The 26,520-nt window shown below is 42.6% G+C and overlaps 2 protein-coding genes across 6 annotated transcripts in view; both read left to right on the plus strand.

The window, feature by feature from the left end:
* The first annotated feature begins 456 nt into the window (after positions 1-456).
* Positions 457-16,941, plus strand: ulk1a (unc-51 like autophagy activating kinase 1a). Its single transcript, XM_036144552.1, is given in 27 exon segments — positions 457-967; positions 1,065-1,157; positions 1,243-1,284; positions 2,908-2,940; positions 3,071-3,107; positions 4,549-4,583; positions 4,585-4,723; positions 4,852-4,925; positions 5,013-5,114; positions 7,563-7,621; positions 8,866-8,948; positions 9,031-9,081; positions 9,181-9,269; positions 10,393-10,558; positions 10,655-10,715; positions 10,825-10,911; positions 11,017-11,234; positions 11,928-12,028; positions 12,522-12,646; positions 12,813-12,928; positions 13,132-13,257; positions 13,430-13,584; positions 13,689-13,864; positions 14,890-15,008; positions 15,442-15,599; positions 15,704-15,839; positions 15,944-16,941. Coding segments are annotated over 27 exon segments (2,715 nt in total). The 5' UTR covers positions 457-877; the 3' UTR covers positions 15,988-16,941.
* Positions 16,942-17,129: 188 nt separating this feature from the next.
* The window catches only part of ep400 (E1A binding protein p400), a 36,825-nt gene continuing 27,434 nt past the window's right edge, over positions 17,130-26,520 (plus strand). For 2 of the 5 annotated variants that reach the window (XM_021318372.2, XM_021318374.2), the window contains exons 1-7: positions 17,130-17,304; positions 19,177-20,531; positions 20,942-21,049; positions 21,195-21,279; positions 21,546-21,665; positions 23,334-23,728; positions 24,076-24,375. In XM_021318372.2, coding sequence (XP_021174047.2) covers positions 19,209-20,531; positions 20,942-21,049; positions 21,195-21,279; positions 21,546-21,665; positions 23,334-23,728; positions 24,076-24,375 — 2,331 coding nt within the window. In that variant the 5' untranslated portion in view covers positions 17,130-17,304; positions 19,177-19,208. Of the gene's footprint in view, positions 17,305-19,176; positions 20,532-20,941; positions 21,050-21,194; positions 21,280-21,545; positions 21,666-23,333; positions 23,729-24,075; positions 24,376-26,520 lie in introns of those variants that run through there. The other 3 variants (XM_021318375.2, XM_012866245.3, XM_021318373.2) reach the window with 3 other exon arrangements.

Genomic DNA, 26,520 nt, shown 5'->3' on the forward strand with positions numbered 1-26,520 from the left:
GCCTTGCCTAAAGTACCCTGCTGACTCAGCAAGGCTGTATGCCCCTTTTCCAGTAGGATCAACTTTTGGCGGTTTGCTAGGGGTCTAAATGCATCCATCACGTTTCATTTACATGTTCATTACATTTTAATTATTGTACAGTGTAAATTCTGGATGACATGACAAATAACCTGCCCTTTCATCTGGTATAATAAACAACTAGAAATTAATCGTTGGAACCAATATAGCCCTATTACGTAGCTGTATTTAATTTGTTCAGTTCAGGGGGGGACAGGGTTTCTTTCATATAGTGGCTTGTGGCAGGCTCAAAACGCCAAACAGTTCTTTCTTCTTCACAGCGCCCGCATATAAATAAGTCACAGCCGAAGGTAGCTTTGAAAGTTCGAATTTACGAGCTGACAGCGAAAGCACCGCCAGCAAAAAAAAAAAAAAAAAAGCCTGTTCGTGTGTTTGCGCATGCGCATCATGAAGCAAGAATAACTTGTCGGATGGTTGGAGAGGTGAGAGGCACAACAATGTGTGAGGTCAGTGTTTAAATACAAACGAGCATACACACAGGCTGCACAGGGGCGACCTTTTATCGGCAGACGCTTTCACAGGAGCGGACGACACTGCCTCGGTGAACCGCTGGCATTTTATCCGCCTACGCTGCTGTTTACTACTACACGTTGTTACTCCTTTTTTGTGTGTGTTGACGGCTGTACGTCGTCATGTTGTTGTCGACCACTTCCACCAGCATGATGAAGCCAATGAAACGTGAAGGGGGCATTTTCCGCCCTTGACACGGGACTCGCCGGTGTCCGCTCCAGTTGCCAAGTCCTTCTCTCCAAGCTGCCCTGAAACTCCGCACCGTCTGGTTTTATCAAAGCGCACATCCATGGAGTCTGTTGGAAAGTTTGAGTTCAACCGGAAAGACTTGATTGGTCACGGTGCCTTTGCTGTTGTGTTCAAAGGCAGACACAAAGAGGTAACTTTCCCATCTCAGGCTTTTTTTTTTTTTTTAACTTATTCCCACCTCACTTTGCTAACGCCTGTTGTTTTTGTTTGTTTTGTTGCTCTCCAAGAAACGGGACTGGGAGGTTGCTGTGAAGTGCATCAACAAGAAGAACCTCTCCAAATCCCAGGCTTTGCTTGGGAAAGAGATCAAAATATTAAAGGTAAATGCGATGCCATGTACCCATTTCTGTGTCTTGTCTTCCACTACAGCTTTAACAGCAACAGTGTATTTTAAACCTGTTCCAGGAACTCCGACATGAGAACATCGTCCGGCTACTTGACTACCAGGTAAGGATGGTGTTGCCCATTCTCACCTTCGTCCCTAAAAACACGTGGTGTCGGGAGCCTTGGCTCCCACGTGATGAAACCTGCTAGAGCCGGCCTAACATCAGACAGGGGCCCCCTAAACAGGACTTGTCTTGGTAACCCTCCAACTGTGATCGGCCATCAAAGCTCATTTAACACTTGCTTAATCTCCCCCATGCCTGAACATGAGCGCCATACCTCATTATGTAATGCAGGTATAATAACATTATATCAGGCGTTGGTATAGTGACTGGAAAGAAACAGAACATGAAAAACAATGCAGCCCAATCTGCACCGCTTAAATCTCACAAGTCAAGTCACGTGGAGTATTTATGATAATGTGCTTTCTCACGGCCTCGCCTCTTGCCCTGTGACCGCACAGATAAGCGGGTACGACCAATAGATGGACGGATGGATGTTTACATATGTCAGATGTAAGCATAGGCTAAGCATAGGATCAAAGTTATCAAAAAGGATGTTTTTTGTTTTTTTTTATGTGATACAGATTTTTTAGTCATACATTCAGTAATCTCACTTCTTGGATATATCTAGTGCTCTTGGGGGGGCCCCCTGCTGGTGATGCGGGACCCCTGGTTTGCCAGTGCCTTGGGCCGGCTCTGCCTGCTGCTTATTTATGCCGTGGCCGGGCTGAATTGATCCAGGTTGCTTCCGAAAGTATAGAGCCACTTTATCCTGATTGATTAATTCTTTAGACTGTTGTGAGGCTGTTGCACTGCTTATCGTTGCTGTCAAAGCCACGTGGCTGGTAGGTCGCACATATTGCACAACGGCAACCATCTGTCGGAAGCCCAGTTTGCCCTTCTGCGTGTGCGCCGCCTTCCTCTTATCACCTTACTGACACCTGCCAGACAGTAGGCAGGGCTAAGCTGATCTCCCACACTGTCAAACAGATGGCAGGGGGCAGCAGGTCAAACAATGGCTTATCAAACAGAGTCCCGGAGCAGAGGCGCACCGGCTCGGTCTTTGTTTTCAACCTTAGCGGCCATGAGGTTGTTTTTAACCCTTGTGCAAGTGGAGATCACGTCTTAAATCGGGACTCCCTGGAAAGCGCTTTCAACCGTGTTGGTTTAGCTCGTCTTTCCACTCGTTGCGTTTCCCTCAAGTCATGTTGTACTGAAACCCTAAACTTCTCTCCCACCCCCTTCAACGTCAATCAATATCGCCTCACCGCCCTGCTGCCTTTTTTTTATTTTTTATTATATTTTTTACGTAATGGCAATAAAGAGGGGAGCCGAATTGGGAAAGAGTCCTGGATGATTCAAGCGCTCAGCGCCGGACGCCAGCTTTAGCTGGGTCTCGTTTCAGGTTCCTGAGTTCACTGTTATTGCGGTGGAGAATTTTAAGAAGCTGTCAGGTGGCAGGCCAGAAAGCTCCGTCTGACACAGGAGGTGTTGTCACTTGTTGTATAAACGTCAGCGTGGCTTCTAAGAGGCCGGTGGACTGTATAGTTTCCCCTCTCCATCCATGAATAAAGCACGCTCTCTGTCTGTTTATTCATCCGTCCGATCCGTTATTAATCTTTACAGATGTAGAGAGGGGGAAAAAAGGCACATAGTTGATCATTTGTATTCTCTTTGTCAACAGGAGATGGGAGGGTGTATTTATCTCATAATGGAGGTGAGTGGAGAGTGGAATGAGTCAGATTGAAATGCAAATAGCCCTTTCTAAAAAAAAAAAAAAAAAAAAGGAGGGGGCTGTAGCACTGTGTCAAGGCTTCTGTTAAGACTTGTCTGTGATTTGGTTTCAGTACTGCAATGGTGGCGACCTGGCAGAGTATCTTCAAAGTAAGTCTGCCAAAACACAGAGTTGAATGCTTAAACACAGTGTTTTTCTTTCCTTTCTTTGTCAAAACACAAAGCAAAGGGTCCAGATTTTATCAGCGCTACACAAATTGTTGAAAGTTAACAGTGTTTTGTAGAACGTGTCGACATGTCAGCGATTCATTCAGGCTGCTATAGAGTGAGGGGACCTTTCAGCAGACAGCAGGGGGCTAAACTGAATACCAACCTGTTTTATCCTTTTGATATCTCAGTCATATAATCCATTTGGAAATCTCAGATTAATAGTAATATTAGTAATAGTAATATCATCTTTATTGTCATTGCAACATACATTACAACAAAATTTGTTCTCTGCTTTTAACCCATCACCCTTGGGGAGCAGTGGGCTGCCATGTGTGGCGCCCGGGGAGCAATCTAGGGTTAAGGGTCTTGCTCAGGGACCCAGAGTGCGGGCAGTTGGGTTTAAACCGGGTACTTGCATCCTTCTCTGAGTGCAAGCACGCTGCTCTAACCACTAGGCCACCACTCCCCAGGTGGGGTGGCCACTCTAAGGGTGGGGAATCCACATGTTTCAGATGTCCTAACTATGCTAATCCTGAGGAAGAGATGCAAAAACTGTTCAAAATGTCAACTCAGTAATCAATTTGTCTTTTTTTTTTTTATCACTAAAACCCTGTTTTACAGAGCTAGCTCTTTCACATAATATGGTGATACGTCGGCTCTTCTAATAATATAAGTATTAAATGATGAAGAACAGCTAGAGAAAAATAATTTGGATTGCTGTTAAATAAGGTTGTTAGAGATATCCGACTCGACAGGAGATCAAAAATATGCCACTAACCGTTCATTGGTTGCATCTCTACTACATTTAGCCAATTATCTGACAATCAAAGTAAATTGTAGTAAACTGTAAAAGCATTGTAAATAACAATGCTTTTAATGTTGTTGTTTTTTTTTTTTTTTGGTTGTTTTTCACTCATCACTTTGGGACATTCCAACATTAACTTTCTTAAAAGTTTTTCTCTCAACAAAAATTTCCCGCACTATTTTTTATTAAAAAACGATCTCATCATGGATGAGGTTAAACTGTCCTGTTCAGTGTTCATGGTCACGTTTAAACACGGATGTGCGACTCTGTTCTAATTATACCGCCGTGACTCCCTTTTTATCCTGTAAACTTTCTAAGCCCGTACCAATGAAGCATAAATGGCTATTTGCAGCGCAGCACTTGTTCACATTTGGCGAGGTTAAGGGAGCACCCATACGACCTCGCCCATCTGTCGCTCACTTATCCCAGAGCTGCAGTGGAATGACACGGAGGTGTTGGGAGGGATGGAGCATGTGCTCAAATATCGGAAAACCTTGATTGTCATCTGCAAAGTGAATATAATTCTAGTTTTGGCATATACAGAGAAGTAACGCTTGTTTTTCTCTCCTTCGACAGCCAAAGGGACGCTTAGTGAGGATACCATCCGGGTATTTCCTGCAGCAGATGGCTAGAGCCATGAAGGTTCTGCAGAGCAAAGGCATCCTCCATAGAGACCTAAAGCCCCAGAATATTTTACTCTGCCACCGGGAGGGGCGCAGGGCCGGTTCTGTAAACACCAGCATTAAGATCGGTAATGGCTTCACACCACGCTGTCGAGCCGAGGATGTGTTCGGGAAAATGCTTTATTTGAACTCGGTTGTTGCTAGCAGACTCGCACTAACTCCGTACGTCCTTCTCCTTGTTTCGTCTAACCTCCAGCTGATTTCGGGTTTGCGCGGCACCTCCAGATAAACGCCATGGCTGCCACGCTCTGTGGCTCTCCCATGTACATGGTAAGCGTTCGCTCTCTGCTCTCCTGGCCCGGCGGTACGCAATGTCGCTACGTCCCTACGCTGCTAACGCTGTTTGTCTGAACGCAGGCCCCCGAAGTCATCATGTCCCAGAACTACGACGCCAAGGCCGACCTGTGGAGCCTAGGCACTATCGTATACCAGTGCCTGACTGGAAAGGCCCCCTTTCATGTGAGTGAAACCCTCAAGGAGCATAAACACGGGAGAACTAACAGATTTAGATCTGCTTTACTTTCCTGGGTTTGCCAGCTAATGCTCGCTTAGGTCCCTGCCATGGTTTAGTTCTGCTTCAAGCTGATGAGTGTCTCTCTTTCATAACACAAAGCAACAAGATGATCCATAGCACAAGCATGATAAACAAGATGTCTATGGGATGAGTGTTGTAAGATGGAAAATGCTGGAGGAGCTTGACTGCTTCCAAGTAATGAGCCTTATTTATGGGGGGGGGCATTCGGAAATGGCCACGAGCCACTTCTCTAAACCCAGAGTAAACAGTGTTTCACAACCCCGCCTGTTACTTTCTTCTGTTCACGTGGGTGCTTTAGTCATACTTTGGAGCTGTTGTTTACACACCGTCTCAGATGTAACTTAAGCACAGACACAAGTTTTGCCTCTTTTTATTTATTTATTCTTTATATCCGTAGTGCTGTTGCACTATAAGGACAAGGCGATATGTTTTGCTTGAACCTCTTTTTGTTCCAGTTTCTGAGACTGACAGAGAAGTTTAGTTTCTATCCCTGGCTGGGAGGTCACTGGGTTGTGTTGAGTCCAAGGGTTAGTCTGCAGTGAGCTGCTGCTTCTGATATTTATGAAGCTGCCGTAGTTGGCAAAGCTTCCAGTGTGTGCTTGCCCGGATGTTAAACACTTACCTGATGTCTGTGTTTGGAGAATATTTGTGCACACAGTGATTATTGTAAATAAGACGAATGAATAAAAGCTTGTAGGTGTCATCCGATTCATATTTTTTGAAGATGTTGAATTTTAAGTAAAATTGGACAAAATATGTAATGAGCAAAAATATTCTTTGTTTATGTAATATACCATTGATAGCATACTATTAACAGATTTCCTTTGGTGTAATTAATGGTATTTAGGCTTTTTACTAACCTTGCCTGCAAGATGAGTTCTCGCGCTATCTGTGCGTTCACAAACACATGAGAATCCATCTTGGACCGCTCCGGATTCAACCGTTTGTGTCAGAACCAACAACGGTTCGGGCCAATCACGTTGCAGTGTTGTGGTTTAGGGCGGGACATGCAGCTGTGACAAAAGCCAGAGCACTGCCGAGCCCACAGCTGAACCACACACTCAAACATGGCGGCGCAGGAGGACAAACGCGTAGCTGCTGTTGTCACATCTGTTATGTAAGATTCCGCAATTTCTTCTTTGATAGTAGAACAGCAAGAAGTGCTTTGACTAGCATACCTTGTCACAGTTTCTCATCACGCGTGCTGCTCACGTTTTAATTTGATACCGTAATTGGCTAAAACCAAATTTTGGTAGGTTGCACCAGGTGTTGCTTCACCCAATCACCTTTGAGAGTTCTGCTGAATGTCCCTCCTCTCCTCAAATGGATTCGATAGAAGTAGTCCCAGACTGATAGTGTGCAGAAAGTAGAGTGCTACACGTTCACATTTCCCTAAGAGTGCAATAACAAAAAATATTTTGTTTAATTGCATCATGTTCTACTCAGGCTTCCAACATACTCTTGCATTGTCTGGAAAAAGAGTAGAGTTTGCTTTTAATTCGCATAATACCCTTTTTTTTGGTGAGGGTGGGTGTTGATTCAACGTGACGTTTGGTTTTGATACTAGATCTCATCCCGATACCACCATACAAAGCAGCTTTTTTTTTTTTTTTTTTTTTTTAAAGCACTCCACCTGCAATCCCATTACACTGTCGAAAGCTGTATGCAACGAAATTTTGTTCTGTATGCACTCTTTACATACAAAATGACAATAAAGTTGTCTAAGTCCTTTAGAAACGGAACACGATATTAGAGGTCAGAAACTGTGCTTTGAATAACCTGCGTTTAGTCCTAATCTTCTAAGTCTAATTAGTTTCGATCTGGAAATAAAAACTGATCTTGGTTTATCTAAAAGCCCAAAAACAAGTGGAATAGCGCTTTACCATAGTACCAAAGTAGTAGCCAACTTGAGCTTTCTCCTTGATTAGTGAAACATAGATAAGAAAAGCTGACGGCAAAACTAAACGCTTTGTCCAGGTAAGTCATTTGTGCTCAGATGTTAATAATGAAAAAGAAATAAATAAACCTGTCAGGAAAGTCTAGAAACTTTAGTTTGGGAAACAATGACGTTCTGAAATGAAAGAAATCCCTGAGTATTGCATTGCCTTGTATTCTGCTGCATCATATTGTATCATGTTGTGTTGTAGTGCATTGTCCCATACTGCATGGAATCCTTGCATGTTGTACTGTACCATATTGCATCGCATAGTTTGTGGCATTGCTATCGTATCTTAACATTGCCGGGCAAAGTATCTTATCAAAACACGCAGAGCCAGAACGTGTTGTATTGCATCTCAGGTGCCCTGTGATTCCAGCCTTTATTGATTTTGTTTTATTTTAAAGATCATTTTTGTTATTTTCTTTGTGTTCAGGCCAGTTCACCACAAGAGCTCCGCCTGTTCTATGAAAGCAACGAAACTCTGTTACCCAGGTGACTGCATGTCTTCTGGACCTTTCCCCCCTGAACTGATGCACAGTCCAACGCTTGCGCACACACACACACACACACACACACACACACACACACACACACACACACACAATGCGCGGAAAAGACGACAGACGCTGGCATTACTGGAAACTCTGCCATGTCCGCACTCAGTTTTCCCAATAAATAACCAACGTATGCGCATATGTGACCGAGGTTTTGAGTGCATGCAAGTCTGCAGACACATGCTCCCACAGATATATTTAGAGGTCATAAGTAAGTCCTGCACTAACGCTAAAAATAGCCTTGAAGTGGGAGAAACTGATACAGACACCTGATGGGATCCGTCAGATATGGAAAGTTCTCAGAGATCCATTCAGTTCCGTGTATGTATAAAGGACATCTTGTGTCCTTTCAGTGTAGAAATAATAAATCTGATTAAGTACTTACAGAAAACAGAAAATGACAAACAGCAAGTCTGCTTTTTTTTTTTTTTTTTTTTTTTATGATTTGAAGAACTCCAACCTGGAAAGAATCCAGATGGAGTTATGGGCTGTTTGCCTACTTTGTTAGCGCTGTTCTGTTATTGCTCGCAGCCATGCTTATCTTATGCAATGATACAGCTCGGTGATAAGATGGACTGTGTTTTTGTACGAGGGGGCGTAGTTTGTTTTCTTCTCTCTCTCTAAATATAACCCGCTCCGAGATGCCAGGTAATGGTCTGTGCAGCTATCTTTTTCCACATGACCCACATAGCTCGGCGCGCACATAAACACACAGCGCGCGTCATCCCGCCGAGAGCCTGTGCGCCGAAGACATCAATTAGAATGAGGATTTACATATTTAAAGTGCGTACGATTGCAGACTGAAGCAGCAATATCTAAACGTTAAGATATTTGTCACCATGTAGGCAGGACGGGGAGAAACAACTTAGCGGCTCCACTGCTTTCTTCCTCTTAGAGTGCATCCATCTTCTTCATGATTTATGTTCCAGAATGCATTTAAATTAATGAACGTTGCAAAGCGCCGTGCGTTTAGCATGAGTGCGTGCGTGCACACGTTCCCAGAACACAGCTTTAAAAGGCTTGATATGTTAAAATCCATGTAAAATCGTTTTAAAAAATCATTTTAAATGAACTCTGTGACCTTATTGCTTTTACTTTGCACCGCCTCGGCTTCACAACTGCTGTTCTGCTAGCTACCTATGGTAAATAGTGAAATGACATAAACACGTTTTATTTTTCCAGCATCCCAAAGGAGACCTCGGCTAACCTAAGGCACCTGCTCCTGGGGCTTCTGCAGAGAAACCAAAGGGAACGTATGAGATTTGGTAAGTCTGCGCCTCATAATGTTTCACAGTCATTCTTTAAGTGGGAAACCTGTGTGTTACGTGTCAATCTTTGCACCCGCAGAGGAGTTCTTCCACCACCCGTTCTTGGAGTCTAGTTCGCCGACAAAGAAATGTGCGTACCGCGCCTCGTGAGTCTTTGCCGCTTGCCGTGGTGCCGATAAAGTTGCTGCAGCGCCGCTCCTAACACAAGCAGATGTGCGCTTTTTGACAGGTTTACCTTCTCCCCTCGTCTCCGACACCATCTCTGGCTCAGGCAGCTCTTCCAGCAGCTCCTCCACGTCTCAGCTCGCCTCGCCACAAGTATGTCCTCCGGTTTACAGAAATCTCTCAGTAAAAATTAACTTTTAAAAGAAATATACGTCATTTTTCCTGTGGCTTTCCGCTGTCATAAAAGATGCACCAATCAGAGATTTATGTGCCCGATTTCTGACCACCATATTTCATAGAGCTCTGACCTAACAGTACTACTACAGTAAAATCCTCCAAGTTATAAAATATAGGTATCCATAGTAATATGAAATGCATATAAGCATCCCTGATTTACTGCTTAACTGAGAAACAGATTGTATCTCACTAACTTTTTCTTTTTTCTATTGTCACAGCTAAAGAAAATACTGCATACCACACAGAATATTACATTTCTATCCACTAGATCCACTCAGTATATTTTAGAGCTCTGATTTGCTGCTATGCCTTAAATTGTCACTCATTCATTTATTGTAGCTAGACTGGAGCCTGAAGCATCCTTTCTGTCATTGATTATTTATAACAGGACCAGAGCAGTCAATGTTACACAGCTCTGCAGTTAAACAGGGGTTGACTGTTTTGTTCAAGATGCTAAAAACATAAATGTTGACTTTAATTATTTTTCACAGTCAACATTTTTGTTTTTAGCGTCCTATATTTGTGTTTAGTGTGATTAGTAAGGTTAGTATCACTAACTCTAAACATCAGTCTTTGTGTTTATTCCCTGAACCTTAACGAGATGCTTACCCTTACTGTGAGATTTCTAAATACTGCTAATATTTCATAATCCAACATGGTCTGTAAATCCTCAAAAGATTCAAACAGAATGTTTAGTCAGATTCTTGCTATTTGTAGAAGTCTCGCTCTGTTGAAAAGCAAAGGCTAGCACGCCCCCTGCAGCAATTAGCATAAGTTCTATAAACATCTCACATCTTTTTTGCTTTGTCTCAATTTGTTTTTAAACTTCTTACTGATACAAAAAAAAAACTGAGTCTGAGTCTTCCCTGAGTAACAACGTCCACACCGAAGGCTGTTGTTGTGCGTGTAGTGACCGGAAAAAAGATCTAATTTTTTCCGTTTCTGACCAGGCAACTGCCTTTCAGATTCTGTAAAGCATAATTATGCCAATTTTTTGTTTGTATGTCTTATTGTTTTTTTTGTTTTTTTACTGTCTCAGCATTCCGACGGAGACCTGCACCAGCTTCAGCCCAAAGAGCCCAGCTTGCCGACACAGGACCCCGCTGGCCTGCAGTGCAAAGCAAAAGCCACTGAAGGCAGTAGAAGCCCATCGTCGTGTGTTGAAGATTACGTAATGGTGCCAGCTGAGCTTTCCAGTATGACATGTGAGCAACCCTGAGTAGATATCTTGGTTATTTAATTTCATGTTTTTTTTTCTGTCTGCTAGTCCCGACGGTCCATGTTTTATTGGTTTTTCTTAGGTGAGTACCTAAGTGAGGTGGAAGATGGGTCACCCACTGAAATTTGCTTGAAAAACAATGGGTGAGTCACCCTCATTGTACAGTTATCTGATCTGAAATGTATTTGTTAATGTCAGGAAACATTATACGTGGTCTTTTTTTTTTTTAATCAAGACTTGCAATTTTTTTAGGTTTCAGTTGACCAGGAGAGGTTCTGGATGTGTAAGAAGGACATCGCTGCCTCCTTCACTGCTGCACTCTCCCTGCAAGGCCATTAGGTAAAAGAAAAACTAAGCAGGTCTAAATTGGTAGTATGTTCTGTTTTTTTGTGGGGTTAAACCCTGAATCCATCCTAACTCCCCGCTCCTCTGTGTCACACACAGCAATCAAGTTGCATTAAATGGCCGTAACTGCAGCCCGTCGGTACCCATTCCTGTCCCAACTCAGATACAAAACTACCACCGCATGGCACAGAACCTCTATCCAATCAGGGCAGCGCCCCTGCAGTGTGGACGGCGTAGAGCTTCTTGTCCAGGTGTCGTCTCTAACTTCCCAAAACTGGCAAAAGGAGGAGCAAAACCAGAGCAGTTCTCCCCACCAGGTAGTTTTGCATCTTTTTTTTTCCTGGTGTGTAACAAGGGTTTTTCAAACATGGCATGCAGTATTGTAAGTTACATCAGGCCCCAGTGCTGCACAGAAAGTCGATACTCTATAGATATGCTGGCAAGAAAAAAATAGGCAACACATTTGAAGAAATTTTGAGAGAGAAGAGCAGAAGCAAGAGAGAATTTTTCTTAAATTGTTATTTATATAAATTCAGATTATGAAGCTGTTTTTTCCACTAAACGCATCAAACTAGAATGAACTTGGTAAAAACCAGAACAACTGGTTATCAGATATTCGTAGATATTGGAAGGGTAACTTAAGCTGGGTAACTGGAAAGACCACGGCACAATAACTGATTAATTTTCAGAATTGTAAAGGGATTGTATGAAATGCCTTGTCGCTCATCTCTATCAGAAACACAAACTTGGTTCCCACATTTTGGGTGGTAACAGATTTGTCGCAATCTAATAAATTGAGGCAGAATAATTTGTGACGTCAGGTTGATTCCAGGGTTCATTGGGTGATAAAATCTTCACTTCTCCCTGTGTTGAGTCTGACGCATCCAATTTTTTTGCTCCATCTACCAGACAACCTTATGCTCGTCATGGCTGAATTATATGAGGAAAAACAGAGTTCATCTAATAAACATAATGATCTAATAGGAGTTATGCGATCCTTTCTGCTTCAGCTGGAATGACCCCAAAGACCCCTGAGCAGGCTTTCCCGCTCAGCTCACGAACTGCACTGCTGACTGGGTCTCCTGATGCACGAGTCACTGCAAGCGACAAGGTCAGCTCATTTCCAAGGATTATGCAAATAAAATTACCGGATGTGATTTTGTTTCACCCATTTTTCTAGATGTGTACCTCCCGCAGCTAAGGTTGATTTTTATAGATCTCAGCTGTCCATTCCAACTGTTTTTTTTTTTTTTAAGGATTATTACAACAACAAAAAAAGATATGCTAGAGTTGCTTTGATAGATGTAGTAGTTTTGAACAAAACCAGAAAATGAAGAACAAGTTCATCCCCATTTAAGCATCGGAGCAGATGTACCGAACCTGATGTTTTTTTTTTTTGTTTTTTTTTTAAACACCAAAAAAGGCCATTAATATGCATTCTATTGGTTGGTAAACATTCCTAATTTTACTTTGGGTTTACATGTTTCCCAGACTACTTGTCGGTTATGCCTGGCCTTAAAATAGTAATATAGTAACAGACCCTCAGTGCCCAGCTCATATAGGCTAATGGAAGATCTTGTAAAACTATTTCTCTTTTTCAACAGCATGTTCAACCCAGAAAGGCAGGCCGAACCAGGACAGTGCCTGACCCGCAATGCTTCGATCAGTCCCCTGCTTTCCACAACAACGTCAACAGGAAGCCGGGCAATAAAAAGGGTGCTTTTAAAAGGTAGGGCACTAGGTGAAAAATATTTGATTTGAATAGGTGGAAAAAAGGGTTTAAATAATAATGTAAAAACAATTTCTAAACTAAACACACGTTTGGAATAGCTTCATATTCATCTTAAAAGATGGTATGTTGAACAGCAACGCGTTTGTCTGCTTCAAATCCTCAGGTCCCTCAGCACCGGCCGGCTTTCTGACATGCTGCTGAAAGCGGCCTTCGGAGCTAATCTGTTTGAAGAAGGATGCGATCGGTGCTTCAACTGGGAGAACAGCGCCGACGCAACAGGTAAAACAACAAAGTATCACTAGTACCAGCGGTTTGTGGTTGAGAACAAATTTACTGAAATATTGTCTGCTCAATTACAACATTGTTCCAAACTTTAATGTGATGTGGTCGACGTTTGCTGTATCTGATTTTCTGGTTTGCTTTCTAAGGGTTTCTGCCCCTCTGGCTCAACTGTTTTTTTTTTTTTTGTTTTATCCCTACAGCTCCACCTACTGGATGTTATAAAGCGTTTCAGTTCTCAGACAGCCCGCCTCCTGCAGTTTTTGCCATGGGTTCTCCATCACAAGGAAGCAGTCCTCCCGATGCGGTGGTTTCTAAAATTCTCTCATGTAGGGGTTTTCTTTTCTTTTTTTTTCTTTTACTACTCTGATAACTGATTATTTGAATTTATTCAAGCTTTCTCTTTGGGCAGGTTATGGTGCAGGTTTAGGTGTAACTGCTAGTACATAACTCAAATTTCCTGCCAGCCATCGTGAAACGTGCCTTTTGCCTGACTTGCAGGCTCCCCCACCTACTTTAACTCGGGCTGGATGCTGAACGCTAGCCCTCTCCAGCGAGGAAGCCGGAGAAACAGCGAGAGTGAAGCCATGGACTCAATCCCACAAAGCTGTCTGATTTTCCACCCTCCAGAGCTCCCCGAAGACACACTGCTGGAGGTAAAGACAAATAGGCATGAGTTTCTAAAAGAAATGACTGTTTCCACATCTGAAGTTTTAGTATTGATGGAGTCCACTGTTTTGTTTTTGTTTTTTTTTCACAGCAGGCTCACACTGATGCTCTGAGTGATTTACGCTTCACTCTGGCTTTTGTCACCTGTGTTATGGAGTTGGCTTCCTCCAAAGGCCCAGCACTGGATGACATCTGCAGTCCCGATATTTCCTTTTTAGAGCAGAGCGTTGTGACAGATCAGATCAGCCTTCTGGGTAAAGAGTGGAGGTAAGAAGCAGGTTGAATTAATAACTGTAAGACACTGCCAGGGTTGCACATGGTGCCATTCACTGCGTGTATGAAGTCAAAAGGCAGTGTACGACAGGTCCATCACCGTAATTATGCTGCTTTGAGGAGATTTAATGAAACTGTTAAAAGGAAACAATTAAAATTGAAAGTAGTATTTATAACCTTTGAATTTTAAGCCTTACTACAGATAGATTATCTATGCTATAAAGTCACACATAAATGGAACAGTTTAATCTAGATTTGTATTAATTGTGTCCCTAAATGATAATCGAATCATTCAAGGCCAGTGTTTTTGGGGGATATTTTGGCCAAACATTTTGTTGATGTGATGAGGTACTAATGAGTTGTTTAAAACTTTTGATGTGTTCTAATTAGACTTGGAAGATGGAAGCTGCAATTCCAATTTTGGGGTGGCAGTGTTGTTGTTTTTTTTCCAATAAGGAGCTCAGAACATCATTCTTCCAACTAAAAATAGAAAGCACCATGGGTTTTAAGGAACCAATTACTCACTCATCACTGCAAAGACACGGGTCTCTAAGCAGCCCCGAGTTTAGGCTCCAATATGGCTGCTGCCCGTATAAAACACATTTAAAGGCGCAGGTAAAAGCTATTTATTAGAAGATAACTCATGGCACACGCTGCTATACAACTACTTGTGAAGATGTTCCTCTAGTGTTTGAATGCATTGAATGGCGAGAAATAGTAGACTGTTATCGGAACGTGTTGCTGCTAGTAGCTGGCATTAAGACAACTGGCAGATCCCACCGGTTTTAGGGCTTGCAGCTAAAACGCATTTGCTTTGGGTGTGACGTCATTCCCGCATCTGAGCTCTGAATTCCAAGAAAGATCAGTCGCAACATTAGCTGGAGCTTCACATTTTTTGCTTCATCAAAATGCAAGATAAATATCAGGCGGCGACTGGTTAGGTTATGTTTCCTTAGCATTTAAAGTAATGCTATGCTCTTAAGCTTCCTCTTTAACAAATGTCTCTTGATTTGTTCCAGCTATGCAGAGCAGTTAGTGTTGTATATGAAAGCTGAGGAGTTCCTGTCTGCTGCACTGCATACTGCAAAGGAAAACATAAAACATGGCCAACTCCAGACCTCTTCGTCAGTCAAACAAGGTGAGTACGGGATTTAAAAAGGAATTTAAAACCGTTAGTTTTTCTTAAGTATGTTTCAAAAGTCCATCAAGAAAAAATCTCATTATTTGGATGGTAAGGTGTTTTAAGCATACCTTGATGTGGGGGAAAAGCAGACAGAGTTAATGTCAAGCAGAATTGTCTAGAACTTAATATTTAGGATTTTCTTCAAATTCAGTTGGTGCTACACTTGTGTAACAATCAAGTAATAATGCATGCATAAAGACTATTTCTAATAGTATTTAAGCTTGTATCATGTTCTTACAAGGCTGTTTATTTGCTGTGTTTAACACCACACTACAGGGCTTAGAGACAATAGAATAATTTAAACACATTTGATCAAACACACTTGAATTTATATTTTTAAACAATACATAAAATGCTAAAATTGAATGTATTTTTTATATCTTTGCAGTGATCAGGAAGCTCAACAGCTTGTACAAGAACTGTGTAACCTATTGCCGCTCCCTGAACGATCGGCTACAGACCTTCTTGCTTGACAAACAGAAACTCATGGACCGCTTCAATAGCCTCACAGCAGAGAAGCTCATCTACGGCCACACCGTGCATATGGTGAGCTCACGGTGTCATGTTATGCTCATCTCACGTCTGTCCTTTATGTGTCAAGAAGGCGTGCTGATATCAGCGCTTCAAATGTGTGTGATTATCATATTCAGATCCAATCTGCTGCGTTGGATGAGATGTTCCACCACGGTGCGGCGTCAGTGCAGCGCTACAACAAAGCCCTTCTGCTGATGGAGGGTCTGTCCCGAATCCTCACGGAGCAAAAGGACATCGACAGCATTGAAAAATGTGCGTGGGCACCAACAGCCAGTATACAGCTGATCATATTGCTAAATTAGACCACAATTGAATGTGTTTCACATGTAATCATTGTTTGTTTCAAATCTTTCCAGGTAAGAAGTGCATTGAGCGACGCCTTTCAGCTTTGCAGACATGATCTCCCCCGAATGTAAACGGTTCATTCAACACACAAGCACTTTGATCCCATGTAGGAGAAATGACCACAAGAGGATCTAATGTTATCCTACTATCCAGTCTTGAACTGCAATATAACACCAGAAAAAAGGGGAATTTTTCCACTTTATGTTCTTAAGTACATATTGTGGGAACAATTTTAGGCTGTATGTCTTCTTTGTGTGCTTCTTTCCTATGCATTTACGTTCAGTTTAGAAATGTGTTCTTTAGCATGGGGTGTAAGTTGTTTTTTTTAAGCAAGGAAAGGGGGGAAAAAAAGGTCAGGACTGTGTCTATGTTTGAAATCTTTTTGTTATTTGTTCACAAATGTTCACGTCAACAGGTGTGTGAATATTTTTGGATGAAATGACCAAATATTGCGAGTGTGTAGCAATATTAAGAAAATGTGCCTGTATTTTGTATATAGTGGACAAAATGGATGTGACTGAAACAAAAAATGTCCTTTGAGCTCATAGAGTATTTGTTTTATGACTGCCAGTCTTAAAGACTAAACCATGCAATATATTGTAAAATGCACTACATCTCTTTTGAAATTAAGTGGAGGTTTTGTTTGTTTAAAATGAACAAATCCAGTGTTTCCTCAGGTAGCAGTCCAGTCATTTCAGAGCTTATTGCATGTAAAATTACTCATGCTTGTGTGCACACTATTTTTTATCTTTGTGAATGTTGCTTTTTGATGATTGTTTAGATGCATTTGAGTTTTAATTGTTTATTGAAATTTTTTTTGTGTGTGTGATAGGACATTGGGTTTTAACAATTTTTGTCTTTTGTGAAAATGTGTTAACAGAAGCTTGCTAGAGTTTTTTTTTTTTTCAATTCACTTTTTTATTTTGAAGCGTGTTTGTCAAATCTCCAAAACTTGAGTTGTTACACTGTGTGTGCGTGTGTGATCAAAATAAATGTATTATCGAAGATACTCATTTCTTCTTAGTCTTTTGTGTTGTTGTTTTTTACCTTGTTTTAAAATAAGATTATTAATTTAGGTAAATGCAAAATTAGCACATTAACAGGTACCCACACTCATAAATTAAAGAAATTGCTATGTTGATACTGCTTCTTTTTTTTTTTTTTATCGCTGACGTCACGGTGCTATTACATCCGGGTCATGGAAGGTCTCCGCGGCCGCCATGTTGCTGAATGATATCCTAGCTTCAAAACATTAAAAAGCGGCTAGCATTAGCAATTGTTACCGTTTGATGGAATAACACTCATTTACGATTTTGACTTATTGCAAACATGACTTAGACCCCATGAAACAAACACAGAAGCTCCATACGGTGTAAGTAACGACGTTTGAACGATTTTATGTGTTTATTGAACGGCCTCTGGCCTGCTAGCTAAAACAAGCTAAACGCTAGCACGCGTCCCGGAGAAACGGTCGTTTTAAACGCTGAATGAAAGCGTATGTTAATGCAAACGCCAGAGTGCAGAAATTGATTAGGTTCTTTGGTAATGAGCTGATTATAATATGACTGCGTGCACGTATTTTAATCTTATAGTAGACGCTGTTTTATCTCTCGTTGTAGCGCTGCAAGACGGCGTTATCCAGCGTTACGCCCCGGAGCAGACAGACAGTAATGTCAGCGTTACTGTTGTATAAAGCAGCGAAAACATATTTGACGGCTGCGGTTCATGTGTAAAAACCTTGTATTAAAACTACGTGTTCACTGTTTGTTTAAAAGGGGGCAGTGTTCAAGCCGCGGATTTCATGACTAAACCCGGCGTACTGTATGTACAGCGATGGTCAGACCTTCATCGGTAGCATCGCTTGCGTTCAAACGCGTCGTCTTTGTTTTGCCAAGGATGCTGTTTTCGTGTGAGCGGTGTTGTTGTTATTATAATCGGAGAATGGGTTATTTTTTTCTGCCGTTCTGGCTCGGAGCAAACATGCTTTAAAGAGCTTCTTGTAAACAGTTGCAATGTAAAGGATTTGGGAAGACCTAAAGGAAAACAATTCGTTTTGTAGTTATTTCTGGGGTTGTTTTATTTTTGACTCCTCAGATGCAGTGTGTTTTTCTCCTCTAAATAGGGCCCCTAATTATTATTATTATTATTATTGCTATTATTATTATTACTATTATTATTATTATTAGTAGTAGTGGTATTAGTATTTGGTTAAGGAGCCCTCCTTGGGTGTTAACTGTTGAGTTTAGCATTTGGAGGTATAATCAGGTTATAACACGTTTTAGAAGAAATGTATGTGGATTTTTTTAATGTCAAAGTGAGCGATTTTCATTTTCATAGAGTTTTAATGTTTTACATTAGGCCTGGCTGTGGGGTAGAACCTGTTTGTTGCAGCAATTTAAAATCGACAACTCGATTTATTAAAAACAAAAAATGTGAGAAATTGTGACTTAAAACAATATGCTCATCTCAGTTGGCATAATTTATTAGACAGGACAATGGAAAATAATAGGGAAAATAACATATTCTATCATCATTACTCATGATGGTAGCCGCTGAAAATTTTTGATTGTTAAAGAAAATAATAATGGGTCACATGTTTAAAACTAAACATTTAAATAGTTTGTATATTTGCTTATTTTTGTTTAAAATGCTGTGTATTAAACATGTGTATTTGTTACTACTACCAAACCACGACAGATTTTTTTGTGAGGACTGCGCTGCGACTAAAAATTGAGGAACTGAACCAAGTTTGCAATGGGCGAGGGTGCATTAGGACCAGGGCTGCATGATGCTAGAAAAACGGGAATTTACGATAGTTTAGATTCAAGTTGAGGTTGACTGACTTTTTACTCATGCATTAGAATCCTTGCAGCTCAAATCAGTCGCAAATAAGGGCAGCAGAAGGGATGACAGCCAGTCCAACGTGATGCATGTAAATTTGTGGTGAAGCGTCTGAGTGCATGGCACTTAGAAGCATTATAGGATGCCAAATGCTGCTTCCCAGCGGTACTTTGCTAATTGGATATTGCTCATTTACATTGTAATATATCATAATATATATACATATGTAATATACTGCATTTAGCAAGCAACACATTTAATTCCCAGCTGTGCAGGCCACTTTGAAACGTGGCTCTACCTTTATGGGAAACCAGCTTAGGCTGTCTGGGGAGTTTTGTTTTATGTGTCTTTGGTAAAAATCTTCTTTCTGATTTTTTTTTTTTTTATTGTCCCCTTTCTATAGATTGTGGTCACGCATAGTAACAGTGTCACGCAATGCACCATGGAAGTGGATCACAGAACATCCAACGACAGCTCCAAAAATCCAAGTCTCTACCTGGGTCGGAAGCCGAGGAGCAGCAGCAGCAGCAGCAGCTGTCCATGGCAGCCACGCAACAACAAGCTACAGTTGGCCACCCTCAGTCGCCCGTGACCACCTTCTCTTCCGCCGCCAGCCCTTCGGCCCCTCAGTCCCCCAACTATCAGATAATCATGAGTCGGAGCCCGGTCACAGGCCAGAATGTCAACATCACTCTGCAAAACGTGGGGCTGGCTGCTAATCAGCAGATCACTCTGACCCCACTCCCCATCCAGAATCCCGCGTCCCCCGGGTTCCAGCACAGTACATCTCAGTGGAGGTTTGAGCATGCTCAGTCCCCCTACATTCAGGTCACCTCGCCCGTACCCCAGCCCATTCAACCCCAAAGTCCCACTCATCACAGCCCGGTCTCTCTGCAGGGTGTCACCAGGCCGGGGGCTCCTGCCACGGCCCTGGGAGTGCGTGGACAGAGCCCCACGCGGTTCGTCGAAGCTAGCATGATAGTCCGACAAATCAGCTTAGGCAGCCAACCAGGAGGAGGCCACTTCGTTTATCAGGAGGGGTCGGGGCTGGCCCAGATCGGCGCAGCGTCTGGCCAGGTGCAACTTGCGTCTCCGGGAGCACCGGGCTGCGTGAGGGAACGTCGGCTCTCTCAGCCTCATTCTCAGACCGGTGGCACCATCCACCACCTTGGACCTCAAAGTCCCGTTGCTACCGGTACAGCACTCCCCACTCTGGGTAGCCCTGGCCACATCACCACCTCCAGCCTACCCCCGCAGATTAGCAACATCATCCAAGGACAGCTGGGGCGCCCAGTGGTCTTTGAGAAGACCGCACAAGGTGTGGTCACTGGAGTGGGAACCACGGCTACAGCGACGTTCAGCATACCCTCCTCCATTCCACCCTCCAGCCCGTCCCTCACCAGTCCGCCGCAGGGGATCGCCAACAATCCTCTCGCCCCCAGCAGCATGACCTCCGCCGCTATGAAGAAGCAGGCTCCCAAGAAGCTGGAGGAAATTGCGCCCGCCACTCCGGAGATCGCCCAGCTGAGAAAGCAGTGCTTGGAGCATCACACCAAGAAGATGGAGAGCCTGAAGGAAGCGTTTAAAGAATACATGGTTGAACTGTTCTTCCTGCAGCATCTTCAGGGGAATATCATGGACTATCACGCTTTTAAGAAGAAACACTGTCACCCCTTGAACACTTACCTGAGACAGAATGACTTGGATCTGGACGACGACGACGAAGAAGAGGAGCAGTCGGAGGTTATTAATGACGAGGTATCGTAATGTCCTAGCGTTTAATTTTGCTTTGGGGTTAACGAAGCATTTTTTGAATTTGAATTGAGTTATAATATTAGGTTTGGGCCACTAGAGATGCACCAATCAGAGATCAGAATAAGCCGATTTTCCTGTGAGCCCCTCTCATTTTATAACGTTTTAGATATTTCATTTTCCAAAATAAAATATTTAAAAGAGCCTGTACCCAAAGAACCAGTAACACGTTTTTTTTTTTTCTGTTATTGTCATTAGAGCAAAAAAAAAAACTGTAATCGACAGCTAAGATCACAAAGAAAAGCCGAGTTTGAAAAGCCTGATTGGTGCCTCTCTACGTCAGACCTTCTCCAGCTTCCACCGCGTTCATTAGATCCATTTACATCCTACTCTGTCCAATCACTTGCCTCCTTAAGGTAAAGGTTGTTACTGGAAAGGATGGCCAAGCGGTGACGCCGGTCGCCATAGCAACGCAGCTCCCTCCCAATGTTTCCGCAGCTTTCTCTGCCCAGCAGCAGTTTCAGGTGATAAAGGAAAGATTAATTTTTTTTTTTAACTAATTACCGGTACATTTTTTATTATTATTATTTATTTTATTTTATTTACAACTGTGTTGAAATTAATCTGCATCAAATACAAACCTAATTAGTGAAGACGCTGTTTTTGCAGGGACATCAAGGGGTGGCTTCGGGCACCATTACAAACCCTGGAGACATGGATGCCTTTAAGAGGCAACAGAGCATGGTGCAAACAGGTAGGGCGAGACTTGTAGACTCCTGTCTTGCTGATGTTGCTTTGTTCTCCCCCCCGTTTGCTTTGTTTTCTTTTTTTTTGTTTGTTTCTTTTCTTTTCTCCTTCTAATTGCTTCTGCTTTTAGATATTTGGCATCTTCTACTAGCGCTCTGTGTTGAAGGCTTAAACGGAGGAAGGAGAGGTGACCTGTAAGGTCCGCAGAAGGTCACTGCTCTGTGCCGAGTGCCTTTTTTGCGTTATGAGGGTATTGTGTGTTTTAAATCCCAGATCAGGCTAAGAGGCCCCGGATTGACGTGGGTCGCCATGGGCTGATTTTCCAACATCCTGGTGTAGCTCCTTTAGGATCACCTGGCGTTCCACTTCAGCAGCTCATGCCGACTGCGCAAGGTAGGAATGCTACCGCCAGGCCACTGTGTGTTCTGTTCGATGCTGCTGGACCTAAGCCCTTCCTCAGACTAAGGAGATTTAAAAAAAAAAAAAAGCGAATCCCAACATTTGTCCTTCTCCAAACGAGCTCCAAGCAGCAGCATCAAATTGATCTTCATCCATCTGCTGGATTTCTCAGCAGTCTACAGGAAGTTCAGGCTTAGCTGTACCAGCACCAGCCGTCTCTGTCAGGATAAATGGGGAAGACGACGACCCGTTTCTGAAGAAGAGTAGCCACTCAGTGGGAAGATGCCATGTCTTAAGATTTTCTTTCCCTGTTTTTTTTTTTTTGGGTTTTCTTGTTGGTCACCCGATCATCTCTTCTTTTCAGAAGTCTGTTCCTATTTTTGTCATTTTTGTTTGGACAGACCTTCCCATGCTGATGGATTGTCATCTAATTTGGAGGTGGATCACAGAGAGTTGGAACCCTGTGGGATTTCTATCACTTTACAATGGGCTTTGCGAATCTCTCCCATTGTAAGAATCCACCCGACACCTTTTGGTTTCCCATCGCCATTTGTTCACGAGTCCGTCTCCCATCGTCCATCTCCGTATCCTCTAAAACAGATTCCAAGTCACCTTTCATCCGTCTCCGGCGGCGTCTTTATCCCATCTTTAGTCTTTTGTTGGTTTTTTCCCCCATATTATCTCATGACATTTTGTTCTGACTTGGCTTCTTTCCCTCAGCCCACTTAAGAGGGGAATAATTCGGAGGAGTTTTGTTCACGGCACAGGTTTTTGCGATTGTGGTGATGTGGGTGTGTCAGGGCCAGGTGTTGATGGCGTCTAGGCAAGGTGATGTGACGTGCAGGGAGGTAAGGCAGGTGCTGCTTTAGTGTGCACAGCTCTGCTCAGGCCCGCTTTCTGCAAAACCCCATGTGTGTCCTTTTTGCTCACCTCTGTGCTTCGTCTTTGTGTGAGGCATCCAGATGCCTCGGTTTTCTGCACTTACATCGCTTCATGCATGCTAAACATATGCTGTCCTCGTCCGTGTCGGCTCTCCGTTATTATTTCCCCTTCCTTTTTGCTGTCTTTTAATTTTCCTTTTCATGTTTTGTTTTCGAGTTTTGTCTCTACGACCTCTTATTGCATGTACAGTTTTTTGTTCTGTTTTTTGACCACATTCTCTCAGCATTTGAAATGCGGTGTTTTGGTTTTGCATTGATCAAAGTAGTGTTTCATTTGAGAGACATGTAGATTCTCATATTGGTTTCATTTCTTCTGTAAATCATTTTGCTGTATGAGTTTCATTAGTTCTGCTCTGACCATAAGGCAGTAGTACTCTACTGTTAATGAATACATTAGTTCATTAAGCAGAGGTTTAAAGAGCTCTGAATCCTAAAGTGCACACAGCCGTTTTAAAATGTAAAAGTCTAATTGCATCAGGTGTCATTAGACTCAGAATAATTATATTCTCTTCAAGGGTCTCTCAAATACCTTTTAAAGGGAAAACTCCCGAAAATGTAATATATAAACATATATAGATATAGAATATTTGATTTAGGACAAAGCAGTGAAAACGTTAAGATGTAAATATTTCCATTTTTGGGCTTATTTTAAACTGTTTGTCTTTTTTTGTTGCTCTCTTTACTACTCTTTTGCTCTATACTTTGGTTGCCATGTATCCAGGCGGTATGCCACCCACTCCCCAAGCAGTCCAGCTCGCAGGGCAGAAGCAGAACCAGCAACAGTACGACCCATCCAAAGGACCGCCTGTGCAGAACGCAGCCAGCCTGCACACCCCCCCTCCTCAGCTTCCTGGCAGGTTGCCTCAAGGTGCCCTGCCGATGACGAGCATACCCATGGCCCTCTCTCAGCAGGCTCAGTTAGTGGAGAATTCGACTCATCCCGGCGTGCAGCTCCCGGGCCAAGTCCAAGTGCAGGCGGGCGGGCCTGTGCTGGCCGCCGTGAACCCGCACACGCAGCTGCAGTCCCAGCTGCAGCAGCAGATGCAACCAGGTGTTCATATTCAGCTGCAACCCCAGCAACAACAATCCCAGACAATGCTTCAGTCAGGACAAGCGGTCAGTATGTGTGGCACGGTCAAAATGAGCCTTTGTGTATTCTTTTAGCAAATTTTCAGCCTTAAGATGCTAGAAGTTTAAGTTGGAATCTGTTTTTTGGTGCATTGAGACGCGGACGTGGGCGATTAAGGCTCGATGAACACATTTCAAAGCTTTATTATCTTAGTCTGAAACAAATGATAGAATTCAGCTGTCTCTACATTGTTTAAATATGTATGGCTCTCCTCATGGCGTAATTCACCAACATTCAGTTTGACCTTGTTCATTTGTGTTTTAGCTGAGGGACTACATCAGAAATTCAACTTCAATAGTTTATGATATTGTTCATATTCTTCCCTTTTCCACAGACCGTGGCACTTGCTCGCCCTGGTGCTGATCCGAACCAGCCCGTTCAGAGGATTATGACCAACTCGGTGTCGCTAACATCTGTGGTTCCCGCTCTTGTGTCTGCTACCAACTCCAATCCGGCTCCTCATACGGCCAGCTCTCTCCGTCCTCCCGGCTCCAACATCAACCCAGGAACCCCGTCTAAACTGACGGGAACCAATGGGATCTCTGCCGTCAAAATAGGAGGCTTCAGCCAAAACGCAGCCGGTCAGTCCCCACAGGAAGGTTCCCAGGATAAGCAAGTGGAGCAGGCCAAACTGGTGAGTTCTGCAAAGCTGTAGTTTGGTAAAGATGTAGGCGGTGAAAAGTCTTTGAGGCTGTATAACACCTCTGGTTTCATTGGAAGCAGGAACATGAAAGGTTGAGCTTCCAAATCACTAGCCTTGTTTTTCAGAAGATGTCTTTTTAAAGCGGTCTTACAGGAAGAATATACAGTATTTCACAAGAGTGAGTACACCCCTCACATTTTTGCAAGACTTTTATCTTTTCATGGGACAACACCTCTTTGATAAAGTAGTCAGTGTTCAGTTTGTATTACAGTGTACATTTACTGTCCCCACAAAATAACACACAGTTACTAATGTCTAAACCACTTACAACAAAAGATAGTACACCCCTAAGTGGGAATTTACAAATTACGGCTGGGCGATATGGATTAAAAAATAAATCTCCGATTTTATCATACCAAATCCGATTAATCGATTTTTTTCCTCCTTTTTGTTTCATAAAAAGAAATCAAAGAAATTATTTTAAAACCTTGCTTTTATGTCAAGAATTTCGTCAGGGAGTTGACCTGAATTCAAAGTGCAACTAAAAACAAGCTGTGAAACATGTAAAACAAGATAGCACCCATGCCATTATAAACAATGAAAATATAACAAAACATTTGCTGCTAGTGGTATTACACATTGAGCTAAGAACATACTTCACTGCACTTGTGAACTTCAAACTAAGTAAAAAAAAAAAAGTAAATAAGTAAATGAAGTACCTCGTATTATGGCAAAAAAAACTTTCCGCTTAACAATATTTTGACAATAATTTTGCCTAAACATATATTCAGCATCACATGCTGTTCTCTTCATGGAAACCCAATGAGTGTATTGGCAAAATAAAATCCAGATTTTCCAAAAATGAAATTTTAAAGAATTGTAAATTCAAATTAATCGATTAAATTGATTTATCGCCCAGCCCTAGTCCAAATTGTGCCCAGTCGCTCTCACCCTCTCTCATTCTGGTCGTTGGAACTTCAGCATGGCCCCTAATGGCAAAGAGCTCTCTGAGGATCTGAAAAAAGAGAATAGTTGCTCTACATAAAGGCGGCCGAGGCAATGAGAAGATAACCAAGACCCTGAAACTGGGCTGCAGCATGGCGGCCATGACCGCGCGGATTTAACAGGACAGGCCTTGCCACGACCTACCAAAGGAGTTTGCGTGTACAAACTCAGAGGTTGTCTGCAAACAGGCAAGCAGATCAGGACATGGATCACTGGAACCATGTCCTGTGGTCCGATGTGGCCAAGATAAGCCTATTGGGTTCAGATGGTGTCAAGGGTGTGTGGCGGCAACCGGGTGAGGAAGACACAGATAAGTGTGTCTGACTGATGCAGAAAAAACTGGACTGCAACATTGTAGCAACCTCAAATACACCTCCAAGACGACCGCTGCCTTGCTAAAGAGCCTGAGGGTAACGGTCTGGGCCAGGCATGTCTCCAGACCTGAACCCGGCAGAGCGTCTGATAGGCATCCCAAACAGAACGTCTCCTAAAATCCACCGGCTCCATGATCTGGTCATGGAGGAGTGGAGGAGGATTCCCATGGCTTAGACTTAGACTTAGACAACTTTCTTTGTCATTTTGTATGCACAGAGTGTGTACAGAACGAAATTTCGTTGCATACAGCTTGTAAAATTGCACTAAAAATTGAAATTACAGTATAAGGTGCAGCAGTGATTCAAAAGTGAACAGAGGCAACCTGTAAAGCTCCAGTGAACGCCATGCCCAAGAGACTTAAGGCAGTGCTGGAAAATAATGAAAATGATTTTAGCAGTTTGGGCTCTCGCTTTTGTTGCAAGTGGTTTAGACATTGAGTTACTTCAAGGGGACAGCAAATTCACACAGTTATTCAAGCTGTATAGCTTTAGTATAGTCACATGAAAAAAAAGATTTACAACAACATGAGGGGTGTACTCACTTTTGTGAGATACCGTAATTAAGAATATTGAGACAGTAGTTGCGAAGCAGGACGATGCATTTATAAATGTTCTGTTTCTATTATTTTTCCCCCTAGAAATGCATGGGAAGTATTAAATAAAAAAATACAAAGAAACAGCTGTTTAGCAGACGGCCTCTTCCCGTTAAATTTGGGTGAAATGATGATGACCTCTGTGTGAGGATGTGATCTGGGCG

The sequence above is a fragment of the Fundulus heteroclitus genome, chromosome 12 (genome assembly GCF_011125445.2).
Source record: "Fundulus heteroclitus isolate FHET01 chromosome 12, MU-UCD_Fhet_4.1, whole genome shotgun sequence".
In the NCBI taxonomy this organism is placed as follows: Eukaryota; Metazoa; Chordata; class Actinopteri; order Cyprinodontiformes; family Fundulidae; genus Fundulus; species Fundulus heteroclitus.